Source organism: Gorilla gorilla, chromosome 13 (genome assembly GCF_029281585.2).
Source record: "Gorilla gorilla gorilla isolate KB3781 chromosome 13, NHGRI_mGorGor1-v2.1_pri, whole genome shotgun sequence".
Taxonomy (NCBI): Eukaryota; Metazoa; Chordata; class Mammalia; order Primates; family Hominidae; genus Gorilla; species Gorilla gorilla.
In genome coordinates, this window is record NC_073237.2 from 92,292,542 (window position 1) to 92,307,744 (window position 15,203).

Consider the following 15,203-nt stretch of genomic DNA (forward strand, 5'->3'; position numbering starts at 1 on the left):
ATTTTGAGTTAATTTTTATATATGATATAAGGTTAAAAGTCCAACTTCATTCTTTTGCATATGGATATCTAGTTTTCTCACCACCATTTGTTGAAAAGTCTGACCTTTCTCCATTGAACGATTTTGGCACCCTTGTCTCAGTCTGTGTCTTAACTAGCGTCCAGGTAATTCTGATGCTGTTTTGCGTGTGTTTTATCCTTTATCTTATACTTAGCCAGTCTAAGTTTGAGAGGGTCATAATCAAATGGTTTTCCCAATGCACAGAAGGCATTTTATCTTGATATTATGACCACTCTCACTTCAATATTCTAATGGGAATCCTAGACTCTGACAGTGCTCATATCAAAAAGGAAAATAACCAACTTAATCCATTCTTGGTATAACCAGTAAGTGATCCCGAGTTTCTCTCGTGGCCCTGTGATAATTAACCACCAAAGAACACTGATGAAATTCAGCTCATTGGACTCTAGAAATAAAGTTTTCTAACAGATACTCTTAAAAAGCTTTATATATACTCTTTGAAATTTTTTTTACCAAAGTTGAGTTTAAACTTGTTTATGCTAAGCAAGGTTCACCTCAAGTTTAGTGCTGTGAGTTAATAAAAATAAAATTGAAAATCTCAGCTCAATTTTGTATTAAAACCTGATTAGAACCATGCTAAATTGGTACTTAGCTTTCGTGTATTAATTTTAAAAAGAGTCTAACACACCATAAACAAATCTACTTGTATAGTTAAAAGCTGGCTTGTGTATAGCCAAGCTCAATTAGCTACATCTAAGCATGGTATCTACATGCATGCCCAAGCTTTGTAGCAATACTCAGAAATTTATCTTCCACAAAGTCCTGGGAGAGAAGGAGTTACATTAAAGCTGCCAAACATTTCAAAATTCAGTGACATAGACTGATTTCTACTTATTATTTAGATACCCAGGTTTACTTAACTGACAAATTGGACTTTATTAGTTAGCTGTATCTTTGAATGGTCAGTCATCATCTAACCTTGAAATAAATGTTAGTTGATTAAAGCAGTAATGGTTAAAACATTTAAACCACATGCTGTAGATCTGATAAATCAAGTCAATATGTGTAAAGGGAAGAATTATTAGAGGATTTATGAAATCTGGCCCGAACAAATTAATTCATCAGTTTAGCCAAAGGTCTGTCAATGAATTCAAGAACCTTTTCAAAAAGGGAAACATCTGTTGCAATTTAAGTTTCTGTTTATAAGTGAATGTGGTAGATTGTTCTTTCTGAAAAGGGATACAGTTTACACAAACAGATTTGAAAGTTAATTTGAAATTGCTCAATGTCTTTGAGAATCAGAGGGCAATCCTTAGGGGATTTGGACAATTACTGTCCTTTCCACCCCTTCTTGGTGATGGAAGGGAATTTGAACCTCACCAGGACTGCAAAATGTTCCAACAAACCATGATGCCAACTGTCCAGGAACAGATTACTCTCTAGGTAATAATGCGAAGTCTCTACCTATCTGCGTTGGATTTATTAAAATCACATACTTAATGGAAGATTTAAAGGTACTTCCAAGGAAGTACTTATACATATACCATACATACACATATATTTCTGCTTTATACATTTACTTAGAATCTAACTTTTAAGTTAGAAGAGACTCCATTATATTTTGAGCTAGTAAGGTGAGTAATAAACACATTTAATAGATAAGAAAACTGAAGCTCAGAATCATTGCATGAATTTATTCAAGATTGCACAGCTAGCAAGTGGCAGGACTTAAAACTGAACTAGTGTCATTTAACACAGACATTGTTTTTCCTGTTGCAACACACACCTAACCATTCCCGGTTGTATTTTCATAATAATGGGGGCTCATCGGGGTCACCAACCTTTGCTACTCAATCTGTAATAGTGGATCAGCATCATCAGTGTGTCCTCAAAGCTTGTTAAAATGCAGAATCTCAGGCCCTACCCCAGACCTAATGAATTAAAATACGCTTTCTGACAAGATCCCTAGGTACATGTTATTGTTTAAGAACATCTGTTTTAGAACTCACTTTGGGAAACCTGTGCTAGAATTTATTGTAATGCTGAAAAAGACCAGCTGAAACTCTTAAGATTTGATTTCAACATTCAAAAAATAATTTTCTATAGTTCAATATAGTTCAAAGATGCATAATGATTAATTTTTGTAGGTTTTGTTCCAGCTTTATTAAAGATAGAAGATCCACTAATTATTATGGGTTTGAAACTAAATTTTTAATTTTTTTGTTTGTTTTTGAGACGGAGTCTTGTTTTGTTGCCAGGCTGGAGTGCAGTGGCGCTATCTCGGCTCACTGCAACCTCAGCCTCCCTGGTTCAAGCGATTCTCCTGCCTCAGCCTCCCGAGTAGCTGGGACTACAGGTGCGTGCCACCACGCCCAGCTAATTTTTGTATTTTTAGTAGAGACGGGGTTTCACCATGTTGGCCAGGCTGGTCTCGATCTCCTGACCTCGTGATCCGCACTCCCCAGCCTCCCAAAGTGCTGGGATTACAGGTGTGAGCCACTGTGCCCAGCCAAAGATATGTATTTTTATCAGCACAAAGATGTCAGAGGCGTTTGAACCAGAGCAACTCCATCTTGAATAGGAGCTGTGTAAAACGAGGCTGAGACCTACTGGGCTGCATTCCAAGGAGGTTAAGGCATTCTAAGTCACAGGGTAAGATTAGGAAGTCAGCACAAGACACAGGTCATAAAGACCTTGCTGATAAAACAGGTTGCAATAAAGAAGCTAGGTGTAGCTGTAGCAGCCCTCCTAGGTGCAGGACCTGGGCACTTCTGCACCTGCATCCTCTGGGGACCTGGGAAGGCCCACACTCCCCCCCAACACATGCCCCTCTACCCCCACTCCCCACCCCCATCCCTGCAGGTTTGGGGGTGCCTGCTACCAGTGCCTGGCCTCTCTCCTCTCCCGGTGCCTGCTGTGATCTCAGAGGGGGATTGAGGCCGAGCCCCAGGACCATGAATGGCAGTGGAAGGCAGACAGATTCGTGGGTGGAAGTGGGTGGTCCCCAGTAAGTCTCCTCCTTCAGGCCAGGGAGGGCCTGTAGGCTGGGGGCCTGGCTGCCAGTCAGTCCCAAGACCAGAGCAGGGACTCATGATGCCTCTTCCAGGCCACCTGTGGCCACCCACCAACCAATTAGCATGCACTTCCTCCCCTCCGAAGGCCATAAAAGCCCCCAGCTCAGCCAGAGCAGAACAAAGGATGGAGAGGCCACTGGATGACCAGTTGCAGAGAGGAATTACCCTTTCTGCTGACAAGACAACCTGCTGGCAGAGAGGAGCTATCCTCTCTGCTGAGAGCTTCAGAGACCTGCAGCGATGTCCAAACGACCTGTCTGCACAGAGGAGCCACCCTCTCCGGGGCCTCCTCTCTGCTGAGAGCTGAACACTCCACTAGACAACCTGCATACAGAGAGGAGCTACCCACTGTGGACTTCCTCCCAGCTGTTGCAACACTCAGTAAAGCTCCTCTTCATATTGTTCATCTTCCACTTGTCTGCACACCTCACTCTTCCTGGATCCAGGACAAGAACTCGGACAAAGGCCCTGCCAGCATGGAGGTTTCCAGCCAGAAAAGCAACACCCCAAAGATCCCGTCACACCACCAGCTCCAGCTCCGTGATGGTTTATAAAATGCCATGGCAACGTCAGAAAGTTACCCTATATGGTCTAAAAGAGGTGAAGCATGCATAATCCACCCCTTGTTTAGCATATCATCAAGGAATAACCATAAAAATGGGCAACCAGCAGCCCTCGGGGCTGCTCTGCCTATGGAGTAGTTATTCTTGTATTCCTTTACTTTCTTAATAAACTTGCTTTCACTTTACTCTATGGATTTGCCTGGAATTCTTTCTTGCACAAAATCCAAGAACACTCTCTTGGGGTCTGGATCAGGACCCTTTTCCCGTAACAAAGGTAGAAGACAGCTTCTATTATCAAAAGGCCTTTATCAAGCTGTGGCTTCACAATAACCAGCCCTCAATGTCAGGAGTTGATGACAGTCACTCAATATTAAATTTTGGTTTGGGGGTCTTTGTGAACTGCAAATTCTGACTGGCTTTTAGAAAAAAAAATTGTAGCCATGACAAAAAGTATTCAATTCCTATCTCTGATATTTTCTGTTCAATAAAACTCCATAGAATTAAAACTTGAAATTCTCTAATTGTACCTGTGATGTACTTAAGCATAGCAGAGCCTCCACTGGAGACGGGACTGTACTCATCATGAGACCTGGCCACACTCAGAAGTGTCAGGAGACCTGGCTGGGCTCCTAAGTGTCTATGCACATGAGAATCCAGGAGCTTTGGTGAGTCTGGCTTTCAACAGAAAATTACAAGGCATACTAAAAGGCAAGAATTACACTTTGAAGAGACAGAATAAGCATCCAAATCAATTCAGGTATGGCAGGAATGTTAGAGTTATCAGACTGGAAATTCAAAACAACTATGATAAACATGCTAAGGGCTCCAGTGAAAAAAGTCAATAACATGCAAGAATCGATGTGTGATGTAAGCAGAAAGATAGGAATTCTAGGAAATAATAAAAATACTATAAATCAGAAACACTGTAACAGAAACGAATACTTTTGATGGACTCATTACTCATGAGCCCATCATCCTGGATAGATGACAGAAGAATTTCTGGTCTTGAGGATTTGTCAGTAGAAACTCCCAAAATTGAGAAGTCATAGGAAAATGACAAAAACAAAAACAAACAAAACCCCAGAATATCTAAGAACTGTGTGTAACATTAGCATAATGGAAACAAGAAAGAGAGAAAGGTACAGAACAAATAGTGGTGGCAATAATGACTGAGAATTTCCCTAAATTAATGTCAGATACCAAAGCAGAGATCCAGAAAGCTCAGAGAACACCAAGCAGGATTAATGCCAAAAAACCGCACCTAGCTATATCATATTCAAACTGCAGAAATGAAAGATAAAAAAAAAAATTTGAAAGAAGCCAGAGGAGGAAAAACACCTTATCTGTAGAGGAACAAGGATAAGAATTATGTCATAATCTCCTCAGAAACTACGCGAGCAAGAAGAGAGTAGAGTGAAATATTTGATGTGTTGAGAGAAAATAGCCACCAACAGGCCGGGTGCGGTAGCTCACGCCTGTAATCCCAGCGCTTTGGGAGGCTGAGGCGGGCGGATCACGAGGTCAGGTGATCGAGACCATCCTGGCTAGCACAGTGAAACCCCATCTCTACTAAAAATACAAAAAATTAGCTGGGCATGGTGGTGGTGGGCGCCTGTAGTCCCAGCTACTCAGGAGGCTGAGGCAGGAGAAAGGCGTGAACCCGGGAGGTGAAGCTTGCAGTGAGCCGAGATTGCGCCACTGCACTTCAGCCTGGGTGACAGAGCAAGACTCCGTCTCAAGAAAAAAAAAAAAAAAATAGCCACCAACCTAGAGCTCTCTACTCTGCAAAACTATTCTTCAAAAGTGAAGAAGAAATACAGACTTTCTCAGACAAACAAAAATTGAGTGAATTTATTGCCAACAGACTCACCTCGCAAGAAATATTACAGGAAGTTCTTCAGAGAGAGGGACCATGCTACAGGTCAGAAACTGGGATCTGTAGAAAGAAAAGTATTGGAGAAGGAATAAGTGAAGGAAAATTTTAAACATTTTAAAAATTTTAAACATTTAGAAAATTTAAACAATTATTCTTAATTGATCTAACAGAAAACAGTTTCTTCAAAATAATAGTGGCAACAATGCATTTGATTATGCATGCTTACATATATGTATACGAATACATATATGTGTATGTGCTTATGGATAAGTGAAATGAATGACAACAATGATACAAGGGACAGGAGGGAGGAATAAGTTTTTTTTGTTGTAAAGTACTTGTACTACCTATGAAGGGATATAGCGTTATTTGAAAGGTGACTTAGATTAGTTGTAAATGTATATTGCAAACTCTAAGGCAACTACTAAAAAAAGCAACAAAAAAAGTATCTTAGAAAGGAGAGAAAACGGAATAATCTAAAATTATCAATTATGACCTCCAAAGGCACAAAAGGAATGGAATTTAAAAATAAAAACAAAAAACAAAGGCAATTGATAGAAAACAGTAATAAATATGGTAGATATTAATCCAACTATATCAATAATTACTTTAAATGTCAATGGTTAAATGTACCAACCAGAAGACAGATTGTCAGAGTACATCAAAAAACAAGACCCAGCTATATGTTCTCTACAAGAAACCCACATTAAATATAAAGACACATATATTAAAAGTAAATGGATGGAGAAAGATATACTGTGCCAACACTAATAGAAAGCAGGAATAATGATATTAACTTCAGAAAGAGAAGAGTTCAGAGCACAGGAGTTGTTAGGGATTTTGGAAGGGCATTTCATAATGAAAGGGGTCAATTTGGGTGATAACAATGTGTCAATAAAGGTTTATCGATCATAACAAATGTAGTACTCTGTAGGGGGATGTTGATAGTGGCAGAGGCTGTATGTTTGTGGAGCCAGGGAGTTGATAGAAACTCTGTACTTTCTGATTAATTTTGCTGTGAACCTATAACTGCTCTATAAAGTCTTTTTTTTTTTTTTTTTTGAGACTGAGTCTCGCTCTGTTGCCCAGGCTAGAGTGCAGTGGTGCAATCATGGCTCACTGCAACCTCTGCCTTCCGGGTTCACGCCATTCTCCTGCCTCAGCCTCCCGAGTAGCTGGGACTACAGGCGCCTACCACCACGCCCAGCTAATTTTTTTGTATTTTTAGTAGAATGGGGTTTCACCGTGTTAGCCAGGATGGTGTCGATCTCCTGACCTCGTGATCCGCTTGCCTCAGCCTCCCAAAGTGTTGGGATTACAGGCATGAGCCACCACGCCCGACCTATGAAGTCTGTTTTTTTAAAGTGCACATGCCCATGAAATGACATATTTTGTAACAACCAAAGCAACAGAATGGAAATGGAAGAATTTGCATATAGTGGAATACTCCATAGCAATGAAAAAGAACAAACCACAGCTGCATGTAACAACATGAGTGTATCCCACACACATAAAAGACACAAGAGATTACATCTTGTGTTGTTTCATTCACATAAAGTTTAAGAACAGGTGAAATGAATCCCTGGTGATAGAAATCAGGATCATGATTACCTTTAGGCGGAAGGAGGTTAGAGCTAGGAGGAAGCATGATAGAATCTTCTGGGATGCTTAAAATGTTCAATATTTTGCTCCAGATGGTGGTTACACAGGTGGATTCATATCCAAAAATTCACCAAGCCGTATACACTTAAGTTTTGTGCACTTTGCTGCACGGCATAGTCTTTCCCTCAGCTTGTCTTTCAACCTGGTCCTCATCTCTAATTTTAAAACGAAATCAACAGCCACATCACAAAATAGAATTCACTTTAAAAATATGCTTTATTTTTTAAACTGAAATCCCAATTGTCCATAAGCAACGTTGCCATAAAATACTAATGGAGGGTTTCAAATTGTTTACTGGCCAGAGTATCAAGCCATTTAGCAGGCCCTTGAGAGAAGAGGTATGTTCTGGCAGAGAATCAGAGAATCATGAGCCTGAATGTACACAAAGGAGGCATGACCAGCAATGAAAAGACAGGAAGGGACAGAGATTGGAGAGAATGGTTTGGTCCAGGGAAGGTTGTTAGAAATTTCTTTCACTTCACAAGCTTGCAAAAGACCTGGGTCTCAACTTCCAGCAAATCGAGATGGAGAATTTTTTAAAACCATAATTAGGTACTTTAAAGAAATCTTCAAGTTTTGCTTTAGCTATTGGCATAATTTCCTCTATTCTCTGGGTTGCTGCAGTAGTGAGGATCAGCAAACAAAAAGGCATTCTTCATGGAAACAAGGAGAAAATAAACGGTTCTTGTTTATATCGGCACTATTTTTTTTCCTCTCTGACTTATTCATTCATGGGTTTCTCCAACTGTCTGAGTCTCTGGGAAATGGTGTGTTTGCCCATTAATCAAGGAATACCTATTTCTCCCCTTCCTGCACTACTAATCAAGAGAAGCAACATTTTCAACTTCTGAGAAGTCCATTTTAGACGTTCCTTGTATGACTCAGTTGACATGTTCACTGGTGACAGCAATCTTGCTATGACTAAGCAGCTTCTACTTTTGACATCTTCTAGTAGAAGAAATGAGTCGCTGTGTACACATTTCCCTCCAGGTGGTCTTCACCTAGAGTATAACAATTAGCCAAGTCTATAACGGGAAACTTTCTTTCAAAGAGATCTGAATGTTGATGTATTATTGCAGAGTGTTTGCTGCCTCCAAGTTCTACCTCTCACAATGTCAGAAGATGATGACTTTCTGTGGCAATAAGGATTTTTACCAGGTCTTTATTTGGTGCCCAAGAATAATACTTTTCTTGTGTTTCAGATTTTCAAAAAAATAAGAACGCTCCTTCGAAGAAGCTGTTATCCAGCATCAGATCTCTGAATGCAGCTGACTGAAAAGCGGGCTTTTGCATGCAAGGTGGAAATCTATATTCAGTTGCAGGTAAATAGAAAACTAAACTCCTTCCTGTTAGACTGCCGTGCATGCCAGGTCTTCTAGTCCTAACTGCCCTGAGGCACTCTGCACATCACCCATGGTGGGTTTTGAGGCCCACTGGGATCATCTAGGACCTTGAGAAGGGGTTGGCTGTTACAGGAGCTCTAGTCTATAACACTGACAGACATTTCTTCTGCTCCATGTTTCATTTTCTTGTTTAACAGGTAGACCAATTTGCTACTAAGTTGGTTTCTCCAGCCTGGGCTGTGAAAAAGCAGCATCCTTTGGGAAGCATTTTGCACTTACTGCAATATTCCAGCGATGCCAAGTCACAACCTCAGTGAGCTCCACACTTACTCAGGTAAATTCAACTAATTCATGTGCTATGTTAGCTAAATGGAAAAATATTTATTCAACCATTCTGCTTACAAAGATTGTTAGATTTTATACTAAGCCAGAATTTCATCTGCCTCCTTTCTGACATTTGTGTAAAGGTTGGATGCCTATAACACTGAAAATAATTTATAATATACTGACCTCTATGAGCTTACAGTGGTATAGTGCTGTAAGCTATTAACATCCTTATTTACCCTGAGAGGATGCAGGATAGTTAGAAACACAGATAATTGGTATTGTAAGGTCAATTGCCTATGTCTTAAGAATAATTATCATTATTTGCTTGGCATTTTATTTAGGAATAGGCTAATGGCTATCTTATTCTTAAGTTTAGCTCTGTTTCTTAAATAACGATAATTCCTTAAGATCCTTTTTTTCAAAATTCTAAAAGCACCGGTCTTTTACTACAAAAACTTTAATAATTTTTATTTTTTCCAATGTTTTATTATGAACATTTTCTAACATATAGAAAATTCAGAAGAAAAATACAATGAACACTCATATCACTTAGACACCTACCATTTAGATTCAACAATTGTTAACATTTTGCCAGATAAGTGGGTGTGTGCACTTGTGTGTGTATGTTGTTTGCTGAACCTATATCAAAATAAGCAACAGACTTCATGATATTCTTCCCTAAATATTTCAGGGTCATCTCCTAAAAATAGGGCATTCCACTACATGATCACAATACTACTAACACATCCAAGAAAATTAGCAATTATTATAATATTATCTTATACCCAGATCATGTACAAATTTTCTCATTTGTTCCTCAGATATATATTTAAGCATGTGTTGAATGGCTGGGTTTTGTTTTAAATCCAGGTTTATATATTGCATTTTGTTTCTGTATTTCTTTTAATCTCTTTTAACGCAACAGTGTTCTCAGTAGCACCCTCATGCCCCAACACATCTTCTTTTCTTTGGCATTGAATTTTTAAAGCATCCAGGACCGTTGTTTTGTATCATGTCTCAAATATGTTTATTTCTTCATAGTGTCCTATAGCTGGTTCATCTCCTGTGTATTTGTCATAAACTGTAAGTTGAAGTCCTTTAGCTGCATCTTAAATATTTGATCCTAGTTATAGCCACTTATGTTGGCTTTTCTATCGTTGCATGTAAATAAGACTTGACCTTATTCAATAAACTAAAGTCTTTCTGATTTTATAAAATATAAGTGCCTCTAAGTGAGACCTCTCTCCTGTACTTTATGACTTCTTAGTAAATGCATAGCACATATTTACCATCTGAATCACACCATTCAGATTCAATCTCTCTGGATTCTTGTAAGTCATCCAAAATTTTTCACTTAGAATGTGGTGTACTACACTCAAAATTACTCTTTTCCTGCCAATATGCTGTCTGTTTTTCCTTAGGATTATCTCTTTGGAGATTTTTAATTAAATATATTCTTTTCTACTGATAGGCAGTTAAAGTCTGAAACTTTAAACATCTGGTTATCTACTTCTAGGGTAATAATGTATTTTAGAAAAACCTAGAAATTAATGCAATTTATAAAAATAACTAAATTCTTTAGTGTACCAACTAAGTGTGAGAGAAATCTGTATGCTAATTCTAGAATGTGCAGTAACATGAAGTAGAATAGTCTCTAGACAAGTGTGAAATTTTTAATTAATCCAAGCTATATCTGAAAAAGTGATGTTTGAGGGTTTCAGAGTGATTGTAAATTAAACTAATTACAAATTGATTACCATTGATAAGTTGGTCCTTTAAATTCTTAAGATAAAATGAAAGCTGAATTTTTATTTGTGACTGATTTGACTATTTCTGTACAATATTTGCTTTAGGGAAACATTTTAGTGTTTTAAAAATTCACCTTTTAGCTGGATCCAGTGATACGTCTGACAAAATGACAGGCAATTTGGAAAGCGAACATGAAAATATCTGAGGAAGGGCAGTCCAGACTGAAGGAACTGCAAATACAACAAACCTAGAGACAAACCATCAACCAATACTTAGCAAAAATCTAGACTAGGAAAAATGTCTGAAAAACCCTAGACCACCTACGTCCTCACTTGCTACAACTTGAATAGTCCTAAAAATATTCCCATGAATACTACATTTAAGAAGAATATTCAAGAAGAATAATCCTTAAAAATATACTTGTGATAAATTGGGTAAATTTAGCAAATTGTTTTTAGGCAAATTGATGCTTTGCTAAGTTGACTTATAGAGGACTGGTTTTCAATCAATTGATTTCTGGCTAATTTACCTACAGCTGTGCCTGCTGCAGAATAGACATTTAGTAAATGTTTATTGAAAGAATGATAGGAAAAAGCTTGCATGTGAAACAAAATGCCAAGGATTGTATTGAGTATTGTATGTGAGAGCAATAACTTAACTGGAAACTAATTTGGGTTTGTGGCTTATCTGCCTTTCTGATATTTGATCCCATCCAAAAACCATCTGCAGGTTTTTTAACTGCAAAGCCTCACAAGACCTATCTCTGGCCCAGTTTATCTCCTGGTGCCTTCCTTTCATCTTCAAAGCAGGCCCCAGGAACTCAGCTTTCTTTCCTCTCCAGCAACTCAGCCATCCTTTCTATCCCTTCAGATTTTGTTTCATACCACTGCATAATCTCCCTCATTTTGCATTTTCTTCTACATCTGTAGATAAGCACAGAAACCTAAAAAATTTAAGGATCTTATTCCTGATCTCTGAAAAGAAATAGGATAATGAAGTAACCAATCTGGTAGACGTGAGTAAGGTTATAGAATCCTTCCATAATTATCAAGTTATCTGTTACTTGTCCCTTTCAAGATGGTAAATGGATCTAGGAGGATGAGACTTTTGTGTGTGCCTTTTTCTCTCCCCGCTAAATTATATGAATTAGTTTTATCTCTTTAGGATTTGCCAAAAAGCAAAGTGGTTATCATTATTGGTTAAACACATTGATATTTATTTATTTTAGCAAACATGAAAGCAATTGTTACAACAGGACTACAACAGTCAGCAGAACTGGGTCCCAGCTGGTGGTGACTCCAGAAAATAGTCAGGGTCCCACCTTGTGCCCACTCTTCCATACCTTTCCTGAATAGTCATCAGTGTTCTAGGTCTGGTATATGTTCCCTGAAAGGCAGCAAAGAAAGAGAGTACAGACTGTAGTGTCCCTGATAAGATCATATGTGGATCTCCTAATATCAATTTGGCTTGAATACAAGGACTACTTTCCTATTCCAAGGGCAGGGTAGAGGTACATACCTAGGACATCGAATGGCAGATGTCTGAAATATACATTGCAGACCACCACACTTCACTGAGGTGTTGCCCTCCGCATTTATTCCTGAGGGTGGAGTTCACTAAACCACTTTCCTTCTCACCCCATTTTTAGATACAATCAAGGTAGAATAATAGGTGTTTCCTAAACTCAAATTGGCAGTTTGCAGTTTCTAGGACATCAGCAATGAATGACACCCTTTTAGTGAACTCTGGCCCTTCCCCTTCCCCCTAGGAATGATGAACATAGTTCATGTCTTTACTAATCGTCTGTGACCCAAGCATCATACTGAGCACAACGTGTAAATATCAAGAAGACAGTGTTCAAGGGCAAGGCTTCAGTATATGAGGGGCAGCAGAAGTGAAGGGGGGGAGGAGGAGTGGAAGACCAAGGCTGAGCCATTCCCCAGAGGGATCTTGTTACCAGGAACGTTGCCAAGGCAGGGGCTTTTGCAGCTGTGTAAAGAGCAGATTAGGAGCAAGATAGAAGCCTGTTGTGAAAACTGGGGCCCAAGATCAGGGCTGGACAACATCAAGCATCTTTGCTGCTAGAGTACCTAAGTGTTGAGTCACAGCAACTTAATCCCTCCTATTAATACCTGGTTTGATTCTAGAGACTGGGGTGAGGCTGAGTCCCCTATTGGCTGCCAGAATTTCAGCTGCAGGGAGACAAACTCCAGGAAATCTACAAGTTAGGCAAGAAGCATATGGGGAAACAGAGGTCAGTTTCCAGAGAATTAAACAACTGACATGAAAGACTTAGGGCTGTTCCTGGTAAAGGAATCTTTACGTGTAGGAACTGGGCAAGGAGAAAAAGAGTCCAGTTGCATTCACATTCTCACCTGAGTGACAAGAGAAGGCAAGATAACTAAGCGGAACTTTTTTCATTCTGTTGCTTTCTAAATTTTCAAACTAAGTTTAAAGAACAATGAGACTAAGTCTGTAGGTCACGACAACCTGGCAACTTCAAGTTAGACCTCCATAATCATGAGTGTTTGCTCTCACCTATCAATACCATGCCATTCTGAGATTGCCAGACCAGCCTTCTTCCCAGCCCTGGCACCCAGGGCTCTGGCTCAGCTCTTTAGTACCTACTTCCCTGCGCTGACTTGATGCAGGAACTGCTGGCCTTCCAGCTTGTCCAATGTCAGCCTAGCTCAAAACTGGGTCTTCATACCTACAGTCCAAAAAAGGTATTGAACTTGCTAATCTAAAGGCATCAAAGGGCTGCAATATGTTGGAGTGGAAAGAGGAATAGAAACTTAATGAAGTTGCCAGAGAGCAACAAGAAACCAAGAACAGGCAGAGCTTAATTTTAGGCTCCAGGGATTTTCCCAGACTTATTTTCACTGTTTCTTAGGGCTCCAATTTTCTAAGTCCTTTATTCTTCAGTCAAATGGAAGTACAAGGAAATGTGAGAACTCTAGATGAGTCCCTGAAGTCATTGATACTAATCAAATGGCCCTGGCAGCTCAGATCAGCAGGCACTTTGGGAGCATCAGCAATGACCCCTGTGTCCTTGGGATGTCACTCTCCTGCTATAAAGTCTTCAGTGGATCTCTACTGCCTTGGAATAACTGGACTCTCTAGCCTCACCTTTAAAATCTTCCAGGAACCCTTTCTCTCACTAATCCCCTTCAGGCAGCAAATACTCCAGCAAAACTTAATCACTGGTTTTTCACACTTGACATGAACTTTTTCCATTTTCTGACTTTTCTCAAAGTTTACCTTGTGTAGAATAATATTTTATCTAACTGACACATCTAAATATAACTATTCTTCAATGCCAGCTAAAAGCTTATCTCTTCCAGAATGCCTTCTTTCTGATTACACTAATCTCTGATCACACCTACATTTACTTGACTTATATTACTCAGCATGTTTTTACTATAAAGTAAAACTTGTGTCATCTTCCTCATTTACACTGCACATTCATCAAATACAGATATTATATCTTATCAATATTTTCAAATGACCTCAGTGCCAGAGTTGAACTAATCATATTCCTCAGTTCATATCACCTGATCATTAGAGTTGAAGCAAAACACTGAATTTAGATATTTATTCCTTTTTCATCTCATTCTGTTACCGTTCCTTCTCCCATTCCCCTCTTTCCATAGACAACTGCTCTAATGAGTTTGAAGTCTAACACGTGTATACATACTCTTGCAAAATATAATAATATAGTCTACTGTATCTTATTAGACTTTGTTCTACTTATTTTTTTACTCAGCGCTGTGGTTTTGTTTTGTTTTGTTGAGACAGGGTTTTGCTCTTGTTGCCCGGGCTGGAGTGCAATGGCACGATCTGGGCTCACTGCAACCTCAGCCTCCCGGGTTCAAGCAATTCTCCTGCCTAAGCCTCCTAGTAGCTGGGATTATAGGCACCCGCCACCACGCCTGGCTAATTTTCGTATTTTTAGTAGAGATGGGGTTTCACCATGTTGGCCAGGCTGGTCTCAAACTCCTGACCTCAGGTGATCCACCCACCTCAGCCTCCCAAAGCGCTGTGTTTTTAAGATCTATTCATATTGCTCTGTTGACACTTGGTTTGTTACTTCAAGCTGCCATAGAATACTCAATATTATGCAGTCTGCACATTTTACTCACCCCTTCCTCCAGGAATGAACACCAAGATTTCCCCTAATCACTGGAAGCCACAAATAGATAATACATGACTCTTAAGTGTGAAAACTTCTTTACAATATATATACCCAGGTAAGGGCTGGCTGGGTAATAAGGTGTATGCATGTTGAAATTGACTAAGTACTGAATTTGACTAGCTGTACCAGTCTACTCTCACTAGTAGTTCACTTAGGTTATTATTTTCCCACATCCTTGCAAATACTTGGCCTTATCTGATTTTCTAATGCTTGTTTATCTCATGGATATCTAGTTGTAGTTTTTGAATTTGTTTAAATCACTCTTAGCTGATTTTTAATACATTTGAGCATTCTTCATATATCCTTTAGCCATTTAGGTTTCCACTTCTGCAAATTGCCTATATACATTCTTTGTCTATTTTTCAATTAGTTTTCCTGACTCTTTATTATCGA

At 39.2% G+C, this 15,203-nt stretch overlaps 1 protein-coding gene across 1 annotated transcript in view; it reads left to right on the top strand.

The window, feature by feature from the left end:
• The first annotated feature begins 8,197 nt into the window (after positions 1-8,197).
• ERCC6L2 (ERCC excision repair 6 like 2) overlaps positions 8,198-15,203 on the top strand; it is a 186,061-nt gene continuing 179,055 nt past the window's right edge. Inside the window, exons 1-2 of the mRNA XM_055349986.2 lie at positions 8,198-8,518; positions 8,737-8,873. Coding sequence (XP_055205961.2) covers positions 8,834-8,873 — 40 coding nt within the window. The 5' untranslated portion in view covers positions 8,198-8,518; positions 8,737-8,833. The remainder of the gene's footprint in view (positions 8,519-8,736; positions 8,874-15,203) is intronic.